At 37.5% G+C, this 18,803-nt stretch overlaps 1 protein-coding gene across 5 annotated transcripts in view; it reads right to left on the reverse strand.

Moving 5' to 3' along the window:
* Positions 1 to 18,469, reverse strand: part of SYNCRIP (synaptotagmin binding cytoplasmic RNA interacting protein) — a 23,337-nt gene extending 4,868 nt beyond the window's left edge. For all 5 annotated transcript variants that reach the window (XM_008640234.2, XM_017742851.1, XM_017742850.1 and 2 more), the window contains exons 1-9: positions 18,279 to 18,469; positions 17,295 to 17,413; positions 17,004 to 17,111; positions 15,143 to 15,256; positions 14,881 to 15,057; positions 9,724 to 9,859; positions 8,786 to 8,991; positions 3,696 to 3,845; positions 2,177 to 2,298 (exon numbers count right to left, since the gene is read on the reverse strand). In XM_008640234.2, coding sequence (XP_008638456.2) covers positions 2,177 to 2,298; positions 3,696 to 3,845; positions 8,786 to 8,991; positions 9,724 to 9,859; positions 14,881 to 15,057; positions 15,143 to 15,256; positions 17,004 to 17,111; positions 17,295 to 17,413; positions 18,279 to 18,459 — 1,313 coding nt within the window. In that variant the 5' untranslated portion in view covers positions 18,460 to 18,469. The remainder of the gene's footprint in view (positions 1 to 2,176; positions 2,299 to 3,695; positions 3,846 to 8,785; positions 8,992 to 9,723; positions 9,860 to 14,880; positions 15,058 to 15,142; positions 15,257 to 17,003; positions 17,112 to 17,294; positions 17,414 to 18,278) is intronic.
* Between the last annotated feature and the right edge of the window lie 334 nt (positions 18,470 to 18,803).

Here is an 18,803-nt window from a genome sequence, read left to right on the forward strand (position 1 = left end):
AATAGAATTGTCTTAGCTCTACAAAAGCATAGGAGTAGTAGCTCAACTACTCTCTGATACTGCTGTGACTCTAACATGCACTTTCTAATGAGGTGAGTCACTATCAAGACTTTTTATCCTTTCTGTTCAAAATTAGGATGGAGACAACTTACTAATGATCACAATCACTCTGCGCTTTTATTCAGGATTTTCTCCTCACGTAGAGTTTTACATGGCTAATAGTACACAATGTGTTGAAAAGCAAAGGAATTTATACATATTAAGAATTCTACTTCTGACAGCCACGAGGGGTTTCAAATAGTAGACATGATGTAAAATGCTTCTTACTGATTGAATAGTCACCTGTAGGCAAGCAGGTAAGATTACTAACTATATTAATGTACAAATCAAATTGAATCTGTAGTTATGTGGAGTATCCAGAAAAGTAAAGGGGTTTTTTTGCCACTGTAAATGTAGTACAAACTGCTAATTATCTCCAAGATCTTAAGATGTCACTCTAAACTTGTCAAATAACTAGGACAGAGACTTAATAACACACATATCCCCTCTATTGCCACATCTTTTGGAATCCTAGGAATATTAAAAACCCTTACAACTCACTGATGAACAGTATATTCAAAACCAGAAAATGCCTGGAGTTAATCAAGCTTGCTGCTTTCCTACTCCCTTAACAGCTCAGAAGAACAAAGGACCACAGAGAATTCCCAAATGAAAGAACTACTGCACAAGTGGCAGCACCATACCTCTGCCTAGAGGAGTAAGAGAGGCAGTCCTACTGTACCTACCTCCACAAATGAGACATGCACATCTTAAACAATAAAAGCAGCAGGGATGCAGATAATATACAGCACATTAATATTAGAGGTGACATGTGACAGAAGACTTCCAGTGTTACAAATACATACATACTATCCTAGAGTAATAAAACTGGGTATAAGATAATATGCAGGAGAGCTGGGGGGGAAGCAGGAATCACACAGCATTAAAACCAATCAAGTGCATTTTAAAAAATCTTCCTTTTCATCACTGGAGACAGGCCATTATTAGATTTTGAATAGGGAGCTAGCAGATCTGTTTGTATACTGCAGTGAGAATGGTTTTTTGGGATTACTCAAATTCAACGAGAGAAAGCCTATCTCCAATCAGAGACAACACAACCATGCCAACAACTGCCATGTTGAGAGGGAAACTGTGTCACTTTCAATAGCCTTTTGTATTTTAATTAAATGAACAGGTATTTATGGTGGCATTGCCAAGATGCAGAATACACAACAAGAACTACAGCTGTATCAGCAAAAGATTTAAGCAGAACAGAAAAGGCATGCCTGGCACAGAATAGAAGCTAAAGAAAAAAGAAGAAATTCACTTCTTACAGTAACACCAGATGACCATGGAAGAAAAAAAGGGCAAATAAAGTTATGAGAATTATAAGCAGGACAAACTTAACCAATTCCATGTGTACAGTAGGTCACCATGTGGAGATCTCTATTAATCTCGCAACCTCACTATTCCATCTTCTTGGATGCTGCACAACAGCACTTCCAAGTTATTTTTGGAAGTAAGGTGGGGGAGGGAATAAGAAAGCAGAAAGATATCCAAGAAGAAAAACACATGAGAACATTAAGCAGAACACACCAGCAAGAAACTGTTTGTCTTTATTTTTTATAAACTGTATTCAGCATTTACTAGCACAAGATCTCTATCAGTATGAGTTTATAAGCTTCTTGGGCAGATGTATCTTCTGGAACTGGCAAGAAAGAGTATCAGGATCCTCCTTTCAGTGGATACTTTACTAATCAGGGGGTGCTGTATCAATACTACTAAAGCCTGCTGAGAGGAGTACACACACGATGCTACGTTCATCCACATAACATCACTGCAGAAGTACAGGGAAATTTAGAATAAAAAGTGAGAAGTATGTGTGTTTTATGACCTTCAGACAGTTCCTCCAGTGCTCTCACACTAAATAAGCAGAGCAAGACAGTACCTGAATTATCACTAAACACCACTATTAGATTTTTTGTGCAAATAAAAATGAATCCAACATTTTTCAGAGAAGCCAGAAAACCTGTACACACTACAGTTTATCTACTAAAATACCCAGATGTTCTAATTTGGTAGGAGTGTACACATCTTTCAGAAGTAATACAACATAACTACATGCATTTACACTTACATCTGATTTTTAGCCGCTTGTCTCTGAGCTTTCCGTTCTTTCCTTTTTTGATCTGGTGGCTTAGCAAAAACAATTTCAATGTTTTCTCCCTCTAAATCTTTGCCATTCATTTCTTCCATTGCCTGAAGAAATTAACCAGATTTTAAATATACTTCCAAGCGTATCTGAAGTTATTAATTTTATTCTATCTTTTAGAATATGCATTTTTCAATTTGTTATCCAGAGCTAAAATAACAATATAAAGCTAAAAATCAAAAATTTAAACAACCAGACAGCATAGCATCATGGGTTCCAGTTATGCATTTCTTCTGAACTTGGCTCTCAAACCCAGGACTTCGTTTATCAGTTTAGAAATCTTCCCCTCAAAACTGGAAACAGGCTTCAGTCTTTGCAAGCTGTTACAATTAATGAAGTGACAGAATTGTCCTCTGAAGTGCACATTTTGTAACCCATGAATAAATTCCTAATGTCAGCACACATGCAAACAGTACTAAAGCTAGAGCTCAATAAATTCTTCTATTCGTTCATTTTACTTGTAATAAATATCACTTTCTTTTTCAACCAGAAGCCAAAAATTAAAAGAGTCATTCTGATCACAAGGAAAAAGCAAATAAACAAAACACAAAAACCTCCAGCTCCCCGCCAAATCCACACCTCCTCCCCCCCAACCCTCTCCTCACAACAAATGCAAAACAAACAGCAAACCGTCAACTCCTCTCCTACCCTCCCTTCCATGTACAATTCCCATGGGCCACAGTTATTGCTACAAGTTAATTTTGAGCAGAGGAATCCTAAAGATTCTACCACTTTTAGGGACTCTACATAGCTAAATCTTGACAGGATATATATCTTACTAAGACTCTTTCCATCATCTTCCTAAGCATCTGCTTTAAGGCATATGGATATGTAAGAAAAACTGAATCCCCCTGTATCCTGCATCCGCCCACAGAACATAAAAAAAAATGGATACACTACAGGCAGGAGGGGAATTACACTTTCCCTTCCTAACAAGAGATGACATCAAGACCGGGCTAGCAAAATCCAGGAATGACAATTACTAAATTGTCCAGCACCCCTCAAAACAAACCAAACCAAAACAAAACAAAAAAAAAAACCAAACAAAAAAAACAAACCAAAAGAAAACAAAGTGTTTATTCCTGGAAAAATAAATAAAAACATTACCTAAGATTTTATCACCTGCCCTAGAGAAACTGCTTTAGATTTCTACCAATAATTTGGTGAGAAGAGTCATTCAACTTCTGGCAGTTGAGTTTCAAATGGTAACAACATGATTATCTTAAAAGCTCATCAGAAGAATTACTTAGGATAGGTGTATTTAAGATCCACTTTTCAAGCTAGAATTGCATCATCCTAGGAGACACCCAGAGAGGACAAAGTTATCAGTGATAATGTGTTACCATTTCTCCAGACAAAGCTTTTTCTCAAGTTAGAAGAGGCATACAGCTTCTAACAACACTACTTACAACACACACACACAGTTACAGTCCTCTTCACTTACCTTTACAGCACCATCCCGTTCATCAAAATGAATGAAAGCATAGTCTTTTAGCTTCTTCACTCGTTCTAGCTTTCCAAATTGACTGAAGGCCTTTTCTAGAATCTCCTCTGTTACAGTATTGGCAAGATTGCGTACAAACAAAACTTTCACCTAAGGGGGATTAAAAAAAAGGACTTAGGAGTATGATCTAATTTCAAAATTAGAAAATGAAAAAAAATGAAGCTTTGCAAGTTACTGCTATTGGCAGTACTGAAAACATCATTACATTTTCTGCACAGCATTTTATATACGTGTATATGAATATGTACATTTAAATAGTCATACAGCATGAGTTAGCGCCAAAATTCCCTGACAGAAATTTTCAATCTGTTATCAAACATAATTACGTAGGTATTAGCATCCTAAAAGTCCATCCAATTTGTGTTAGTGTTTAAAAGGATCCCAGCAGCAGTAATCTTCAACCCAGAACACCATCAAACTTGAAAGAAGGTAACCAGAATTGGTTACACACAAAACAATTAACTTATCAAAACATTTAATTGTTTAGACAGGTTTTTGCTCAGTTATTTGCAGCACAGTCATCACTGGAATATCTAGGTCAGAGGTGACAGGCCTGCAGCTTTCAAGCTGCTTAACTTGTGGTTCCTACATTATAGCTACACCAAACACCTAATGTCAGGACTGTGCTTGCCTGAGGGGCACTCAGTGACCTGAAGCTAAAAGACAGAAGTGCAGACAGAGGAGGATACTAAGGCTGACACTGGCCAGTCACCCTTCAACTGTATCAAAAGTCAAACTGTGCTATTCCCTTGAGGAAGAGTCACCTCCAAGTAACTCTGGAAGTTTATTCCCTCCCCTGGCTTGCTAAAGCACGCAATACGGCTCCTAAGCTACACAAAGACTCTTTCGCAGCTTCTAAAATCAGAAAGGCAGGTAATCATCCAACTGTTGATATATGCCCTATTAACTGCCTGACATGGCTAAATCATCAATATAGAGTTTCATCAATCACCAACTGCATAGGATAAAGGAAAATTTAGAGCAGTCTGACAAAGGCTTAAACTAAACCCTTATTTAACATAGCAGACAACATACACTGGAAACCAGCAATCACCTATTAGTGACTCGACAGTACTGAAAGAGTCATCCTTGTGTCCATGCTGAGGCTGCACTCAGTGACTGGACATGAGCATGTTTACCTGATGTCATCCATGTGTTCTCACAATTTACAAGACTCTTCAACTTGTTGAGAAGAGCTCCTTCCACATGCTGGCATCATGCTCTGACAGTTTAATCACCTCCTACTGCCAAGGAATGCTCACAGTCTTACCTGCCTACAAAGCAGCTGCCAGTCAGCTGCAAGACCTGCCGCTTCTGCTTATATCCCTCTGCTCCTACCGGTTTCAAATTAGCTGATGACATCAAGTGAACACTGCACATGGCAGCACTGACTCTCGACCCTGAAGGTCAACACAAATAACACAAGGTGTGAAAGGACCAAGGAAAGTATGCTTCCATTTCTGAAGCAGAGCTGTACTCTACTCCCACCACATACAGGAATTCAATAAACTCAAGACACCCTTTTTCAAAGAACTGCTATGTAATTAAGTTAAAAAAAAAAAAACAGGACAGACTTCCATAAATCTGTCTCACTCACTAGCTGAACTAGGATGGGATGCAGAATTTGGAAGAAGGGATACTACAGACTGTAAATCTAACCCAGTGTACCAATTCTAGACTTTGGCAATAGTTACTCCTGCTGATTCTCAGGAGATCATAAGTCATAGCCAACTCCACAAGGAAAGCTGTTTCCTATTACGTATTAAGCTTCTCCTACATGTCTTGATGGTAAGAGCAACCTTTATTTATTGTAACCCATATGTAATAACCATTTTTAGTAAAATACCCTAACTGCTACCTTGACCTTATTCCATGGAAATGAATTACAGGAAGTTTTGTGATGTAATCAATGGGTCTGAAACCAGTAAGTTTTAAACAAACATTCCATATTCTTGTTCTTTAGAAAAGGATGAAAACTAGAACCTCACAAGGAACCTAAGTAGCCTAATAAATCCATGATGACTGAAAAAACTAGACAGAACAACCACTATTTTTAACAAGATGAACTAACATAGTGTTTTTAAAGAAATAAAAAAGCAACTAATTTAAATTTTCGCACTGCAGACAAATCCATTAATCTCTAACAGCTGAAATTTTTTAACACCTTTGCTCATGTTATGAGTCAGATGATGTAAAAGCTATTAAGCAGGTTAAAGCATAGGTTGAGAGAAGATGAACCCATTTTTACTTCACTTAAACTAGCTACAAAAGGAGGGAAGGAAAAAAAAGTCCTCTTCATTAAAGCTCACAGATTATTACCCCAAGAATCCATGAATACTCCTAACAAGCAATATACCCAGCACCAGCATTTTGTTTTAAAGGCAGAACTCACATTTAAAAAACTGTTTAAGATTAGACTCCCAAAACTTCTGGGATCTGCTCCTTTTCCTCCTCTTACCTACAGCACAAACACTTCAGGCCACATTCTCCAAGGGTTACTAGCCCTGTCTCTTGTCCTGTAATCTGCCAGACAGCCACAAGCATAAGACTTTATTTAGCTGCTTAACCTGCCACTCCAGAACGTCCTCTGCAGCCTCAGCCATCCTACAGAAATCAAGTAAAACATTAATAAATTTAGCTAGACTACAGGTGAAAGAGGAAACAAAATGACACTTAGGAGAAATTAAACTATCAACACAGCTGCTTGTGAAATTGGAAAGAAGTTCACCTTGGACCAGAAGTCAATACCTTAACCAATTATACTCTGATATGTTAGTACAAGCACTAATCTCCTGTAGCACATACACCTAGCTTGAGAATCTAGCTTCATCCCTCATCATGCTTAAGCTACTTCATATTTAAGGTAACAGCCCATTTAAATGATAAGTATTTACCCATACAGCACTCTCCACAACATTTTATCAGAAGGACAAAGGAAAAAAGACTCGCATAGACATTTCAGAAATTTAAATTAGTAGGTGTCCGTGTAACGATGAAATGACACGCCGCTTCTGCAAGATTTGGAACACTGTTCACCTTCTGACTACATATGTGAATTTGTATTCCTTACAGCTTGCTCTTACGGACTTGCTCTTCTAGCAATTTTGACAAGAAAACTGATGATCAGATGATTATTCTGATAAAAACAACCTACTCTTCCTAGTCACAGTTTCCTCCAGAGCCTTCTTCCATAGCAATGTGCAGGATGACACGGGTCAATAGCTTTCCCTTTGCTCTGGATTGACAGTAGTAACAAGCAATGACACCAACCTGCAGCTCACAACCAGGAGATTACTGACTGCAACAGCAGCTCCGCTGCTCTTTCTCTTAGGAGAAAGACAGTAATAACAGAAAGTAAACCTTACACTTAGAAAAGTGCCAGGTAAAGTCCGTTTCCCCACAAGTACAGCAGGTGGCCAAGAAAGACTGCAGTGGAGACTTTCCTTGTTGCAAGAATAAACTAAGGGACACAGCCAGTGAGGAAGGTCAGACACCAATGATCATCTCAGTTTCTGTCTTCAGACACAAGCCCGATGTTCCCTACTTTCTCAGTATTCTTATTCATAGAGCCTTGCTTTTCCATACATCTTCAACCCAAGCTCCATGTCCTATCTTTGGCATGGGGCACAAAGTATGCAAGTTGATTTTCTCCATGTTTTTTACATTTCTTCCCTTCATTTCCATGTTTCTTCTCTTTTCATGTCCCATTTCAAATACAAAACAATACAAGGTATTAACACATTCAAAAAACCGTACAATAAATAGGGCAAACCACAATCAAGCTTTCATTTCTTTAGCTTTTCACTCTGTACATCTGTAAACTTACTTAGGAGAAATGCTTGATTATGTCCCCTGTGATTCCCTTTCCATCTATTCTATCAGCAGAAATTCCTGCTCATTATTTCAACAGTTTGGTGGATTACGTCTCTTCTCTTTTGAGCCAAGAAACTGAACATACAGGCTGCCATATTTAGGAAGTGCCACCTTCCACAAATTTGACCTGCAAGACTCTTTCCCCGCTGCTGACAGTCTATCATGCTGGGCAAGAAAAATAAAGTCTGCAGACACGATAGTCCAAAAGCTTCTGTAATACCTGTATTACAAAAGCAGCTTTTTCCCTAAAATGAGCCCCCACCCCAGCCCTTTTCCCTTATGGCTCACCAAAGAGGAGATCCCAGCCAAGCTATCTTACTAGGTCCATCAAAGTAGGACTCCAGCAAGTGACGTGTCTCAGATGAGAGTAAAAGCACAGACGAAAAGCAAGCAAAGAGAAAGAGATAAGGATATGGGCTAGCTAGTTTCCATTAAACAACTCAGCTACACAACACAACTGAAAAAGACAAAGTTGGGCAATATCTGATGGGGAAAAAAAAATCAGGTAGTTTGTTTCTGGCAAGATACCACGCACATACATAAAACAACTGCTACAACATACTTCAAAATGTTTACAGTCCAGACTTCAGTTTCACCTCAATATTCAAAGTCCAAAATATCGCCAGTCTAGGTATTTAAAGGAATTAACTCACCCAAACTAAAAACACCTACAGAGTTCCAAATACAAGCTAATTGCCTAACTTCTCAGAATTAACTGCTAATGGCAACTTTGAAAATACATTTGAACACCGACATGTTCTAATGCTGAAGTGATAAAATTCCAGGTTTAAAAAGAATTAAGGTTTGTTCTGCGATGATATCTCGATTTCTGCCCTTCCAAATACTAGGGTACAAAATCATTTTAACTCTAGGAGTCACCACCATCACTTCCAGGTAAAAAATTAACTACATCATCCTATGTGTCATTTTGGCAAGAATTACATTCACTATTCAGCCTTGGGAACACAAAATAATGAAAGGCCATATAGACTTTTTAAATCCACGTAATTTCTAGAGTATATTCATTTTTTATTATCTCACCTACAATATTTCTGTCAAGAAGGCCAAAGGTTGTTAATCTTAGGCTAATGCCAGGAAATACCTTATTTGGAACGCAGCACTTTAAATGTACTATGGTCCCCTTACAGCTTTATTACCTTTGCCATGACTTCAGGATCTGGATCTTCTATAGGGTCAGCCCATTCCACTGTAACAACATTTCCCCAGACTTTCACTTTGCCGCTCATTAACCTACGTCTGGCCTGAGCAGCAGTTTTGTGATCTTCATATTCAAGAAAGCAGAAACCCCGGTTCTTCTTCTTGTCATCAGGCTGATGATACAATATGACATCTGTAAGACCCTCTGAAATGAAATAAAATATTTATTTGTTATGCTTTCAGTCCATTGATTTGATTTCTGAAGTATGGGTTGTCTTTGTAGCTGTGGAAGAACACCCTTTCTCTAACTGAATGGAGGAGAGTTGGGGGCAGCCAGAAGTTTTGCTTTGTCAATTCTCCTCTTAAACCCCTAAGTTGCAACACTTATCAGTGTGTGTTTTTTCCATGCATGTCTAAAACAAGAGATAAAAGTTGCATGACTTCAATACCTAAAAAGTTTATTGCTCCAAAGAACCTGAAGTCTATCATTCAGTAACAGAGAAAGTCATCAACCATTACCTTTGCAAGTTCATATGTTATCAAAAAGAGATCCTTAAATTTTAAGAATTCTAAAGCACAGAACCAGTTACATTCTTCAACTTGCTTCAGTTTTGCCTTGAGAAGTTTTAAAACATCCATTAGTACTGAAATTATTAAACTTTTAATTCAAATTTCTTTGAACAGCTTTTTTAAACATTACACACTTTTTCTACAGGTAGAACTTGGAACCACCCATGTAGTCTAATTACAAATATCTCAGCCCTTAGCAAACAAAAGTTTTGAAAAACCCAAACAAACCCCAACACATAAAGTTGAGATAAACGCCGAGTGGTCTTGGTTTGGTTTCATCATCATTCAGCTATAAGCCAAAAGGTGGTGAAGAGAGCTCACCATGTTTGACACTTCCCAGCTCTACAAAACCTAGTTACTAGCTCACCTGTTACTTTGCTGAATTCTTCAACAATTTGCTCCTTGGTTTTACTCTTAGGAATAGAGCCAACAAAAAGCCTATTATTGGCAACAGAGATGCATACACCAATGTGTTTTCCAGAACGAATTTCATGGTTGTTGTACTGCAAGAAAAAAATTATTGGACAATCATCAGTTACAAACAATTTTCGCTCTCCTTCAACAGCAGCATACCAAATACTTAACTTTGGAAAACCCAGCATAGGGCAATACATTACATTTTTGCAGCTTAACACATTTTTATGATGCATATTCACCTACTCTGAAGTATATCCATGTTTTCTAAGGTATCTCCTTACAAAATTTCAGCCAACAATTATTCTTCCCTTCTTGTTCAAGCCTCTCAATACTTTTTTTTCTTTAGAGACTTTTTCATACAGAACCAAGTCATCAAGGTCAAGGCTTCTCCCTTCACAATCGTGCAGAAAAAAACCCACAAGTTCCTCTATAGGCTTTATCTATAAATTCTTGATTTGTGTGTAATACAAGACATGAGTTGCAATTAACATCAGATTCCCTTCTGAAATTCTACAGCTAACAAAAGAAAGAGAGTCATGATCAGGTCTTCTCCACAAAACGTGCAAGAGCACTTGGCAAATACTTTCCAAAGCATGAAGATTACACACATGTAAAGAGAGGCAACAGCAAGAACAACTTTCTATTGACTTGAAAGGATCGTAAGACTTCTGTTCAAATGCTTCTCCAGTAACATTTAGAAGATACCATGAACAAGTTAGCAGTTTAAGGAGCAAAAAAAAAGTACTACTGTAGACATCTGTTGACAAAACATGCAGACACAGACATGCATCATCTAAATAAGCAGCAGGGAGGTAAACTGCTGGTACATCAACCCATTTCCAACTGGAAGCCTTGCAACAGACAGTCCTTCAGCTAAGAAAATTCAACATCTTATTGCCAAGTAGCAGGACAGATTTTTAAAATTCATCTAGCTATATATTCTATGATTTATTTTGTGCTTGGTGGTAAATCTTACTACATAAGCAAGATATCCTCCACTCCAGCATGCTTTTTGTGCAACAAAATCCAGAAGATGTTTATTTATATTTATCTTGGGCAAACAAAAACTCCATCACCGAAAATTTTCTAAGCTAGGTAACCGCACCAAAAGTGAGCCAAAAGGTTAACTGTACATGTGAAAAGGACCTGGAGTGACATCTTCCCAACAAATTACATCTCAAATCATAGACGACAACAAAAGACTTCTATCTCCGTATCTGTTGCCCATGTGGCAGAGGAATAGTTGATTTTAAATTAGTAAACCGCAGTAGGAGCTGCAGTAGCTGCATAGAAAACTGTATATATATTATCATCGCTAATAGACATATACATTAATGAAGAGACAGATTATAGTAGCTAAAAAGAAAATCTTTTAAATAAACACTTTTAAAGAAGCTGACAGTTTATTAGTCTGTGAAAGTGATTCTCTATTAACTGAACTGTACACTAGGAAACACTTCCTTACATTAGGAAACTTTTTTTACTGAGAGGGTGGTCAAACACTGGAATAGGCTTCCTAAAGAGGTGGTCAATGTCCCAAAGCTGTCAGTGCCTAAGAGAGGCATCTGGACAATGCCCTTGATGATCAAGATGACAGCAACAATTTTGGTCAGCCATGAAGTGGTCAGGCAGATGGACCAGGTGATGGCTGCAGGTCCCTTCCAAATGAAATATTCTATTCTATATGGATAATAAAAAGTATTATCCAACTGTTCCTGCTAAAGTCCAACACCAACGTTTGGCTACACATCTAATCCCAAAAGAACCTCTCATACAACACAGTATGTTGTATGAGAGTAAAATTAACAAAGTAAAATTAATATGTGCTATGATATTGCAGTTCCACTGACAGTGGTTTCTAGTAGTTTTTTCATCTTACAATGTATTAACTGCTATTTTTCACTGCGTGTTTCCCTTAACACAGAGAAAACAGTCTTCACTCAGATGTTCTTGAACATCAAGTTGGTGATTTTTAGGTAAAAAGTTTGCATATCATCTGCAAACTTAGATTAGACATAAAAGGCTCAGATCATGATCTGGGTGAAGTGCCAAAACAGTCAGGCTACCAAATTAACTGTGTCAGCACACTGCTTCCCCCTCCTGTCACCATGGAATCAGTGTCCAAAGTCAGTAGCAGAGATACTGCCACCCTCTAGACAATGTAATAGTTTATTTTTTCTTGCTGACTTCTGTAAGAACTTAGTCACTAACAAGTCAAAGTATGCAGAAGGTCTGTCTTGTCACTTTACTAACTTAAATTTTCACCACCAATTTTAGTTTATTTCCAGGAGCAAATGGCAAGCTGTAACTCTGTGCATAGTTGGCAAACTGCTTAAGGGGCGTATCTGAGTAACTCACCTGTACTCCTACTTTGATCAAGCTTACACCTGCTCTAGTCAAAAATACACTGAATGCTTCAATAGTATGTTTTCCTACAAGCTTCGTCTCAAAAATATGTATTCTGTACATATCTACAGTGACCTTATTCACATAGAAATATTTTGAAAAACTTAACTCTAGCAACTTCTTATGAAATAGGAAGGAGAATTGAACATGTGTGCAAAAGAATACAACTGAAGTTTTAATTCCTAAACAGTATAAAGCAAAGTAAACATGTTACCAGGGGAAAAAATACTGAAAGTATGAAAAAAATCATACTTTGATAGTGAATGCTTGTGTGAACATCTGGGTTGCCATTTCTACTTAACCAGCAAGGGTTAACCACACTGAATTAAGTAGTGGTCATAAAAAAAGGAGAGAATTCCCTAAAATGTGTTTGAAACAGTTCTCGCTATGCTTAAGACAAAAATGGAGTGATACTATGGCCTGATACTGAGAAGAATTACAGATATGAACAGTAATTAATTTTAAGTGGCTTAAAAATGCATATACATTAACAAAATCAAGACTTCTACCTTTTAAACCGCAAGACTTCTTCTTGTTAACAAACAAAGTAAGTCAACACTAAGCGTATCCCAAAATTTTAGTTGAGCTTTACATTAAGTTGTTACATAGACTGTGGAGATACATACAGCAGCCACACAAACACGTGTTGTATGCAAAATATCTTACACCAACTCCAAGAGCCTGAAGACAGGTCAGTTTACTCTCTGCTGTAGTTTGGGTACTGACAAAAACATAGCTGTCTCTTATTACTCAAAAGCCTATAGGCAATGCAGAGACTTTTAATCTCTTTTTTTCTATACTGTCCTGAAAAAATAAAAGCCTCTTGGAAAAGGATGGGAAATAACAAAAGAACCATTATTCTAAAGAGTCCAGAAAGCTGGGAAGTTGTATACACATGAAAAGATTACAGATAGTATCAAAAAGAACACCACCTGTTAAAATAATAGGTTATGAAAATGGCTAGGACCAAGTGCTCAGTGTGTTGAAGAGGTCTTTCAGCAGTCTCTCCCATGCATGTGTAACTAATACAAGTTATAGACCTACAATTTTCAACTGAGCTCAACAGGCACAAATTGCTAATACTCCTGCAAACCACTTGTAGATAACTTGGGAAACTTACACACCAAACTAGCCAGTCAACTATGGTTGGAACCACTCCAAAAAAACTGAGGCATGGCATGCCACAGGACCCAATTTAAAACTAACTCTAATTTCAAAGAGTTTAGCATAAAGGTTGAGAGACTGCCCCATCAACTGCAACACTTTTCAGCTATTACCCTCAGTGGCTATTTAACTGACAAACAGAACACAGCGTGCTTCTTTCCTGAGTATCAAAGATCAGACATAAAGGGACACCAAATAGCTCCTTTGCTTTATCATTCAGTGGAAGACGGAGGCTAGGATCTGATGTTACTTTCTGGAAAACATGACTTGAATGACTTTTCAGAGCATGCTGCCTTTAAGCAAAATCCAGTTAAATGAAGAAAAATTGTTTTATTCATTTACTAGGTACCTCTGAGAACTTATATGATTTGATTCACCTTTTTGCTAAGTTTTAAGAGTTAACGCTTGAGCTTAACTCATAAGAGTTCACACACTCTCTCAACAGCTAGGTTGACAATGAAAGTACAAAGAGAACAACAGCGTTATCCTCAGCATATCTGACTACACACTGGAGCAACCAACTGTTCTTACCTAAAAAGCTAAACAGCATACACCAGATTGGTTTTGTACTTCTACTTTCGCAGACATTCGTGTACTTTCTCAAAACAAATTGGCATTTTCAGCTTGATTTGTCTCTTACATGTCAATATAAAAAACCTTAAGTCACCTTACATGTCAATATAAAAAACCTTAAGTTTAACCTATACCTCACTACGAAACAAGGTAGGTTAACCCTAGTATAGCAATACAGTATCAGTACACTTCAGAATGCATATGGTTAGCACTCTCCAGAGTACTACCTTGGCCATATCAGTGTAGCAGTAACCAGCCCAAAAAATTCAAATTTAACTTAGCCAGGAAAATAAAGGCGCTGTGCCTTTAGGGTAGCGTTTCTCCCCATCCTCTTTTCTAGTGATGGGTACTTCATGCATAAAACCTGAAAAACTTACTAGGAGTATCCCACATCAAACTATTTCCTACCTCTGTGTAAAACAGAGGAAATGCTCCTTAAACTGGCAGGATTTATGATGTTTTCCTGTCCGTTGCAGCAAATAGAACAGATCTTCAATGCCCAAGAGACATTTTCTCTCCATCTGAAGTATCTTATGAAATTCTGTGACTTTGAAGCACTTTTCCAGCATGGGCCCCCTGCTGGTGCAGAAGCACATCAGGAGGCACAGAACCCTGACCAGCACTGCCCTTGTACCACAGCAACCCCAACACCACTGCTCTCCAGAACTCATCCAGATGCAGACAGCTCAGAAGTCACTACTGCCAATACAACTTTGGTTCATAATAAAGGCTCATCTAACTGGACCAAACAGCAGTCCATCAGGTGTTTTTTTTCCCCTGTCCCTAAAGCAGTCAGTGAAAATTTATATGCAATGCAGAAATAAATTCAACACCTAGTGAACATTTTGAAGTAATCTAACAATGGCAGTTTCACCTTAACCATTTAAGCAATAGGACCAGGACTACTGCTTCTAAACCAGAGTGTTCTTTGTCAAAAAAAAAAAAAAAATCCAAGAAAACTTACCAGTTTAACAGCTTCCTGAGCTGCCTCTTTAGTACAAAAAGTGACAAAAGCATATCCTCTGTTTAGACCAGTTAGTGGATCCATCATTAAGCGGAGATCCCATATAGGTCCAGCTTTCTCAAATAATGGAACAAGTTCATCTTCAAACAAGTCTCTTGGAATCTTGCCCACAAATATCTACAACAGACATACAAAGCACCATTTATAAAAAGTATTTCCAATGAATAAGTCTACATCTGCATAAACATCTCCTCCTTCTTACCTCTGTACCAACAGAAGGTTGTTGTCCTGAATATACAGACTCTGGAGGAGGTCCACCATACTTCCTCTGTCCAGTAGTCACATCAAGAGTATAGCCGGTTCTCTCCAACAGTGCCTTCAAGTAAGAAACTTAAATTTTTAAAATCACATACAAACTGAGCAAGTTTAGCTGCACTTTGTTCACAGACAGACATGCCTCTAATTCCTTTTAAACTACTGCTTTAAAGCTCCCACAAACAAACCTACTGCTAGTATTTCAACAAGAAACTTGCAAAACAATTAACAGAACTATCAGGTAAAGAAACATTGCTAGAATATTAGAGATTCACATCCAGTTTTCCCAATTCCTTCATTTTCATTAAAAAAAAAAAAAAAAGGCAAGTAATAGAATAGTGAGCTTCCCTTTAATTAGGAAGATCTTAGTCTGAGCCACTTCTTGTTTTGGCATGTCCAATCCTGCAGACATTTATGCACAAGAGTTCCCTGCACTTAATGAGATTACTCATAAGTGTGAAGTTAAAGAACACATGTTTAAGTGCTTACACCCCTGGAACACAGTCTGCCTCAGGTATCCAACTACTAAAGTGGCAGTACTGCTTCCTTTCTCTTATCATCCCTCCCTTCAAATTCCTTGTGGGCTTATACAGGATCCCAGGACAACTACAACTATCCCTCACTACAACCACTGCATGTAGTTATAGATACAGTCAGATATAGTTATAGACATACTACCAATTTAAAATGTTAGATAAAATTCAGTATGCAAACATATGAGAAACTCCTCTGAAATTAAGTCTTTCTTAATAATTTTGTACAAAGACAAATCAACTCTACACACAAAGAAATTGCATATTAAACAACCAACTATAGTCAAGAATTAGCAATTTCACAACTATAAAATTGCAGTTATTTTAAATGCTATAGCCATCAGCAGTAAAAGCTATGCTACTTGAAGTTATTAACCAAGTCCTCATAATATTATTGTTTTATGTGACAGTGACAAACATTGTACCAGTTTTTTTTTTAGCTTATAATTAATGGCATCCCAGCCTTCAAGTCAACAGAAAAAAAGATTTTCTAATTTTACAGGGTACATAGTTATTTGTAATGATCATTTTATACTTTATACATGAAGTATCAAAGAAGAAAGATTCTCTGGGGTTTTTTTACGACATCACCTAAACAACATACTTAGATGGTTTTCCTTCCCTTAAGCTTTGGTGAAGTTGCTAATCACAGTATTTTAATATAAATCATTATTTGCCTAACTCTTGAGAAAGGAGCCTCTTGCTAGCAGCAGACATGGTCAAAAAAATAATTTATCCCTTATTAAAACAGTTTGGGATACAGTTTATGAGCACAATGATTATGTCATAAGAAGCGGGCTAAATCCTAAATCCATTACAATCTGTTTTTTCAGACACGTGGTATCTCCTCCCTATTGTGGAGTTGCTCTACATCTGAACTAAGGGGGCAGAGTGGAAACAACAACCAAAGAAACCAGAACACAAAAAACCAATCAGCAGTAGCTGAACTTAGGCATTTTGAACTCGAGTAACTATGCTAACAAGCACAAACTTTTAATTGTGAAATAGAGTAACTGTCTCAGTAAGACATACAGCAAACTGTGAAATCTTTTTCACTTTTGTATGTTCAGTTCCAGCAATTAATGTATTAACTTTCTACTTGAAAAGGAAAAAGTGCAAGACAAAATTGCAAGCGACAGCTTTCAACAACGACAAATAATCTGTAATAACCTTTTTAAGAAAAGCACAGTTCCAAAACAATCAAGGTAACTATCACAACAACTCAGAAAAACAAACAACAGGTACACCTTGTAACTTTTATTTTCACAGACATACCTTAATTTTTGCCTCATCTGGTCCTTTGCTAGAATCTGCTACCTTGGTCCCCTGTTTTTCCCTCTGCCTGTATGTCTTCATGACTCCACATAAAAAGGCACTTTTGTTCTGCAAAAGATATAATCTTCAGTTCTGAAAATATGACAAGCCAGAATCTCATTTTACCTTGAACAAATACAGTGTTCATTTCACTTATCACACATGGATCACTGAAGAGACTCAAACAGACCTCTTCCCAGAAAACTAACAGTTTATCCCTCAACAATTATATTGCAAATTGCTTAATGTTACCTGAACGTGTGAGAGATCACTGTCTTTAAACTGTTGAAGCACTGCCAGTGCACCTTCTTCATTGAATTCCTTTAAAGCTTCAATAGCTCTTTCATCTAGATCACTATGTGCAACTAGCCCTAGAGAAGAGAAAAAAATCACTAATTATATTTGGGCAGTAATCTTTGTAAAACCTAATGTAACATCCTTAACACCTTCCAGTGACCTCTAAATGAATTACTGATTAAAGTAAGTTACTATGCCTAAAAAACCACTTAGTTCCTTTGAAGTTAAATATTTAAGGGTATATAGTCCTTTAACTAAAACCAAAAAAATAAGATTCAGAATAAAAGTTACTACATTTATGTGTTCATTTGACTTCTGTGAAACCCAGATGTTACAAGGGCCAAGTTTAATTACAATATCCTGAAGCTGAATTCAGAGGAAATTCAGATCAAAACCTATCAAAGCCTGACTTAGCTTGCCTAGCAATGGTACCTTGGTACGCTTTTAGAAGACCACAAACTGCAGCACTATAAATGACCACCACAATCCAAAAATCAAGCTTAAAGATGCTAGCTATTACCACACGCGAAAAAGCCAACACCATAACTTCTGCAGCCATGAGCCCAAACACAATGTCAGGAAGTGTAATTTACATGAGAAGATGCATACCAAGGCTTTAGATTCTTATGGTTACCTACAATTTCTGCAAAAAATGCACAAAGACCACATCACCTGCTCCTCCTAAAAATCATCTGTTGCCTATTCCAGCTGTTGCTCTGGTCACCTGCATACTTCTTCCCACCCCTCAGCCCAAGCACCCTGGGACTTTCCTCTGAAAGATAATACAACAAATTAAAGTACTGAATGTAAAACATCCAGATTTTGGTAAGACTGCAGTTCCCATACTTTTGGAAACCACAAAAAGTTGCTATTTTAGCCCAAAGACAGCAGAATCCAATAAAATATTTTACGTGAGGTTTTGCAAGTCTTAGATCTTACCTGCAACGTAAATTTCATCTAGTTTTTCAGCAACTTTCTGTGGTAAACCAGCATCAAGCAATGTCTGGAAATGCTCAGAATGGGTAACTGCAGCAGAAGTATCCATGGGCTCTTCAGTACCATTCCCATTAACATGTTCAGTAGCCATGTTTCCAGATATCTGTTCAAATGCAATAAGCATCAAAATTAAGCTAAATATATCTTTAGGTAGAACAATTCAAGTGACAATACATGCAACACACTACTCTGTTCTTTGAAAGTAATGGAAAAAAAATATAAAAAATAGCAGATCACCGCCCTGATACTTTTTTTAATAGTTTTGCAAGACGCAGGAAATTCCTCAAAAGAAGCACTAACACAAAGGAAAGCCCTAACACCACTGCCTAGGGGGGGTGGGGTAGCTTTCACTGCAGGTTTTACACAACCCAGACAGACACTGACTCACCTCCCCTCTCTCTGTCTCTCTAACACACTCCCTAAGACGCTCTGAACAAGTTAGAAATGGAGCAAAAAGTCAACAGCGGG

The sequence above is a fragment of the Corvus brachyrhynchos genome, unplaced genomic scaffold (assembly GCF_000691975.1).
Source record: "Corvus brachyrhynchos isolate BGI_N302 unplaced genomic scaffold, ASM69197v1 scaffold87, whole genome shotgun sequence".
Classification (NCBI taxonomy): Eukaryota; Metazoa; Chordata; class Aves; order Passeriformes; family Corvidae; genus Corvus; species Corvus brachyrhynchos.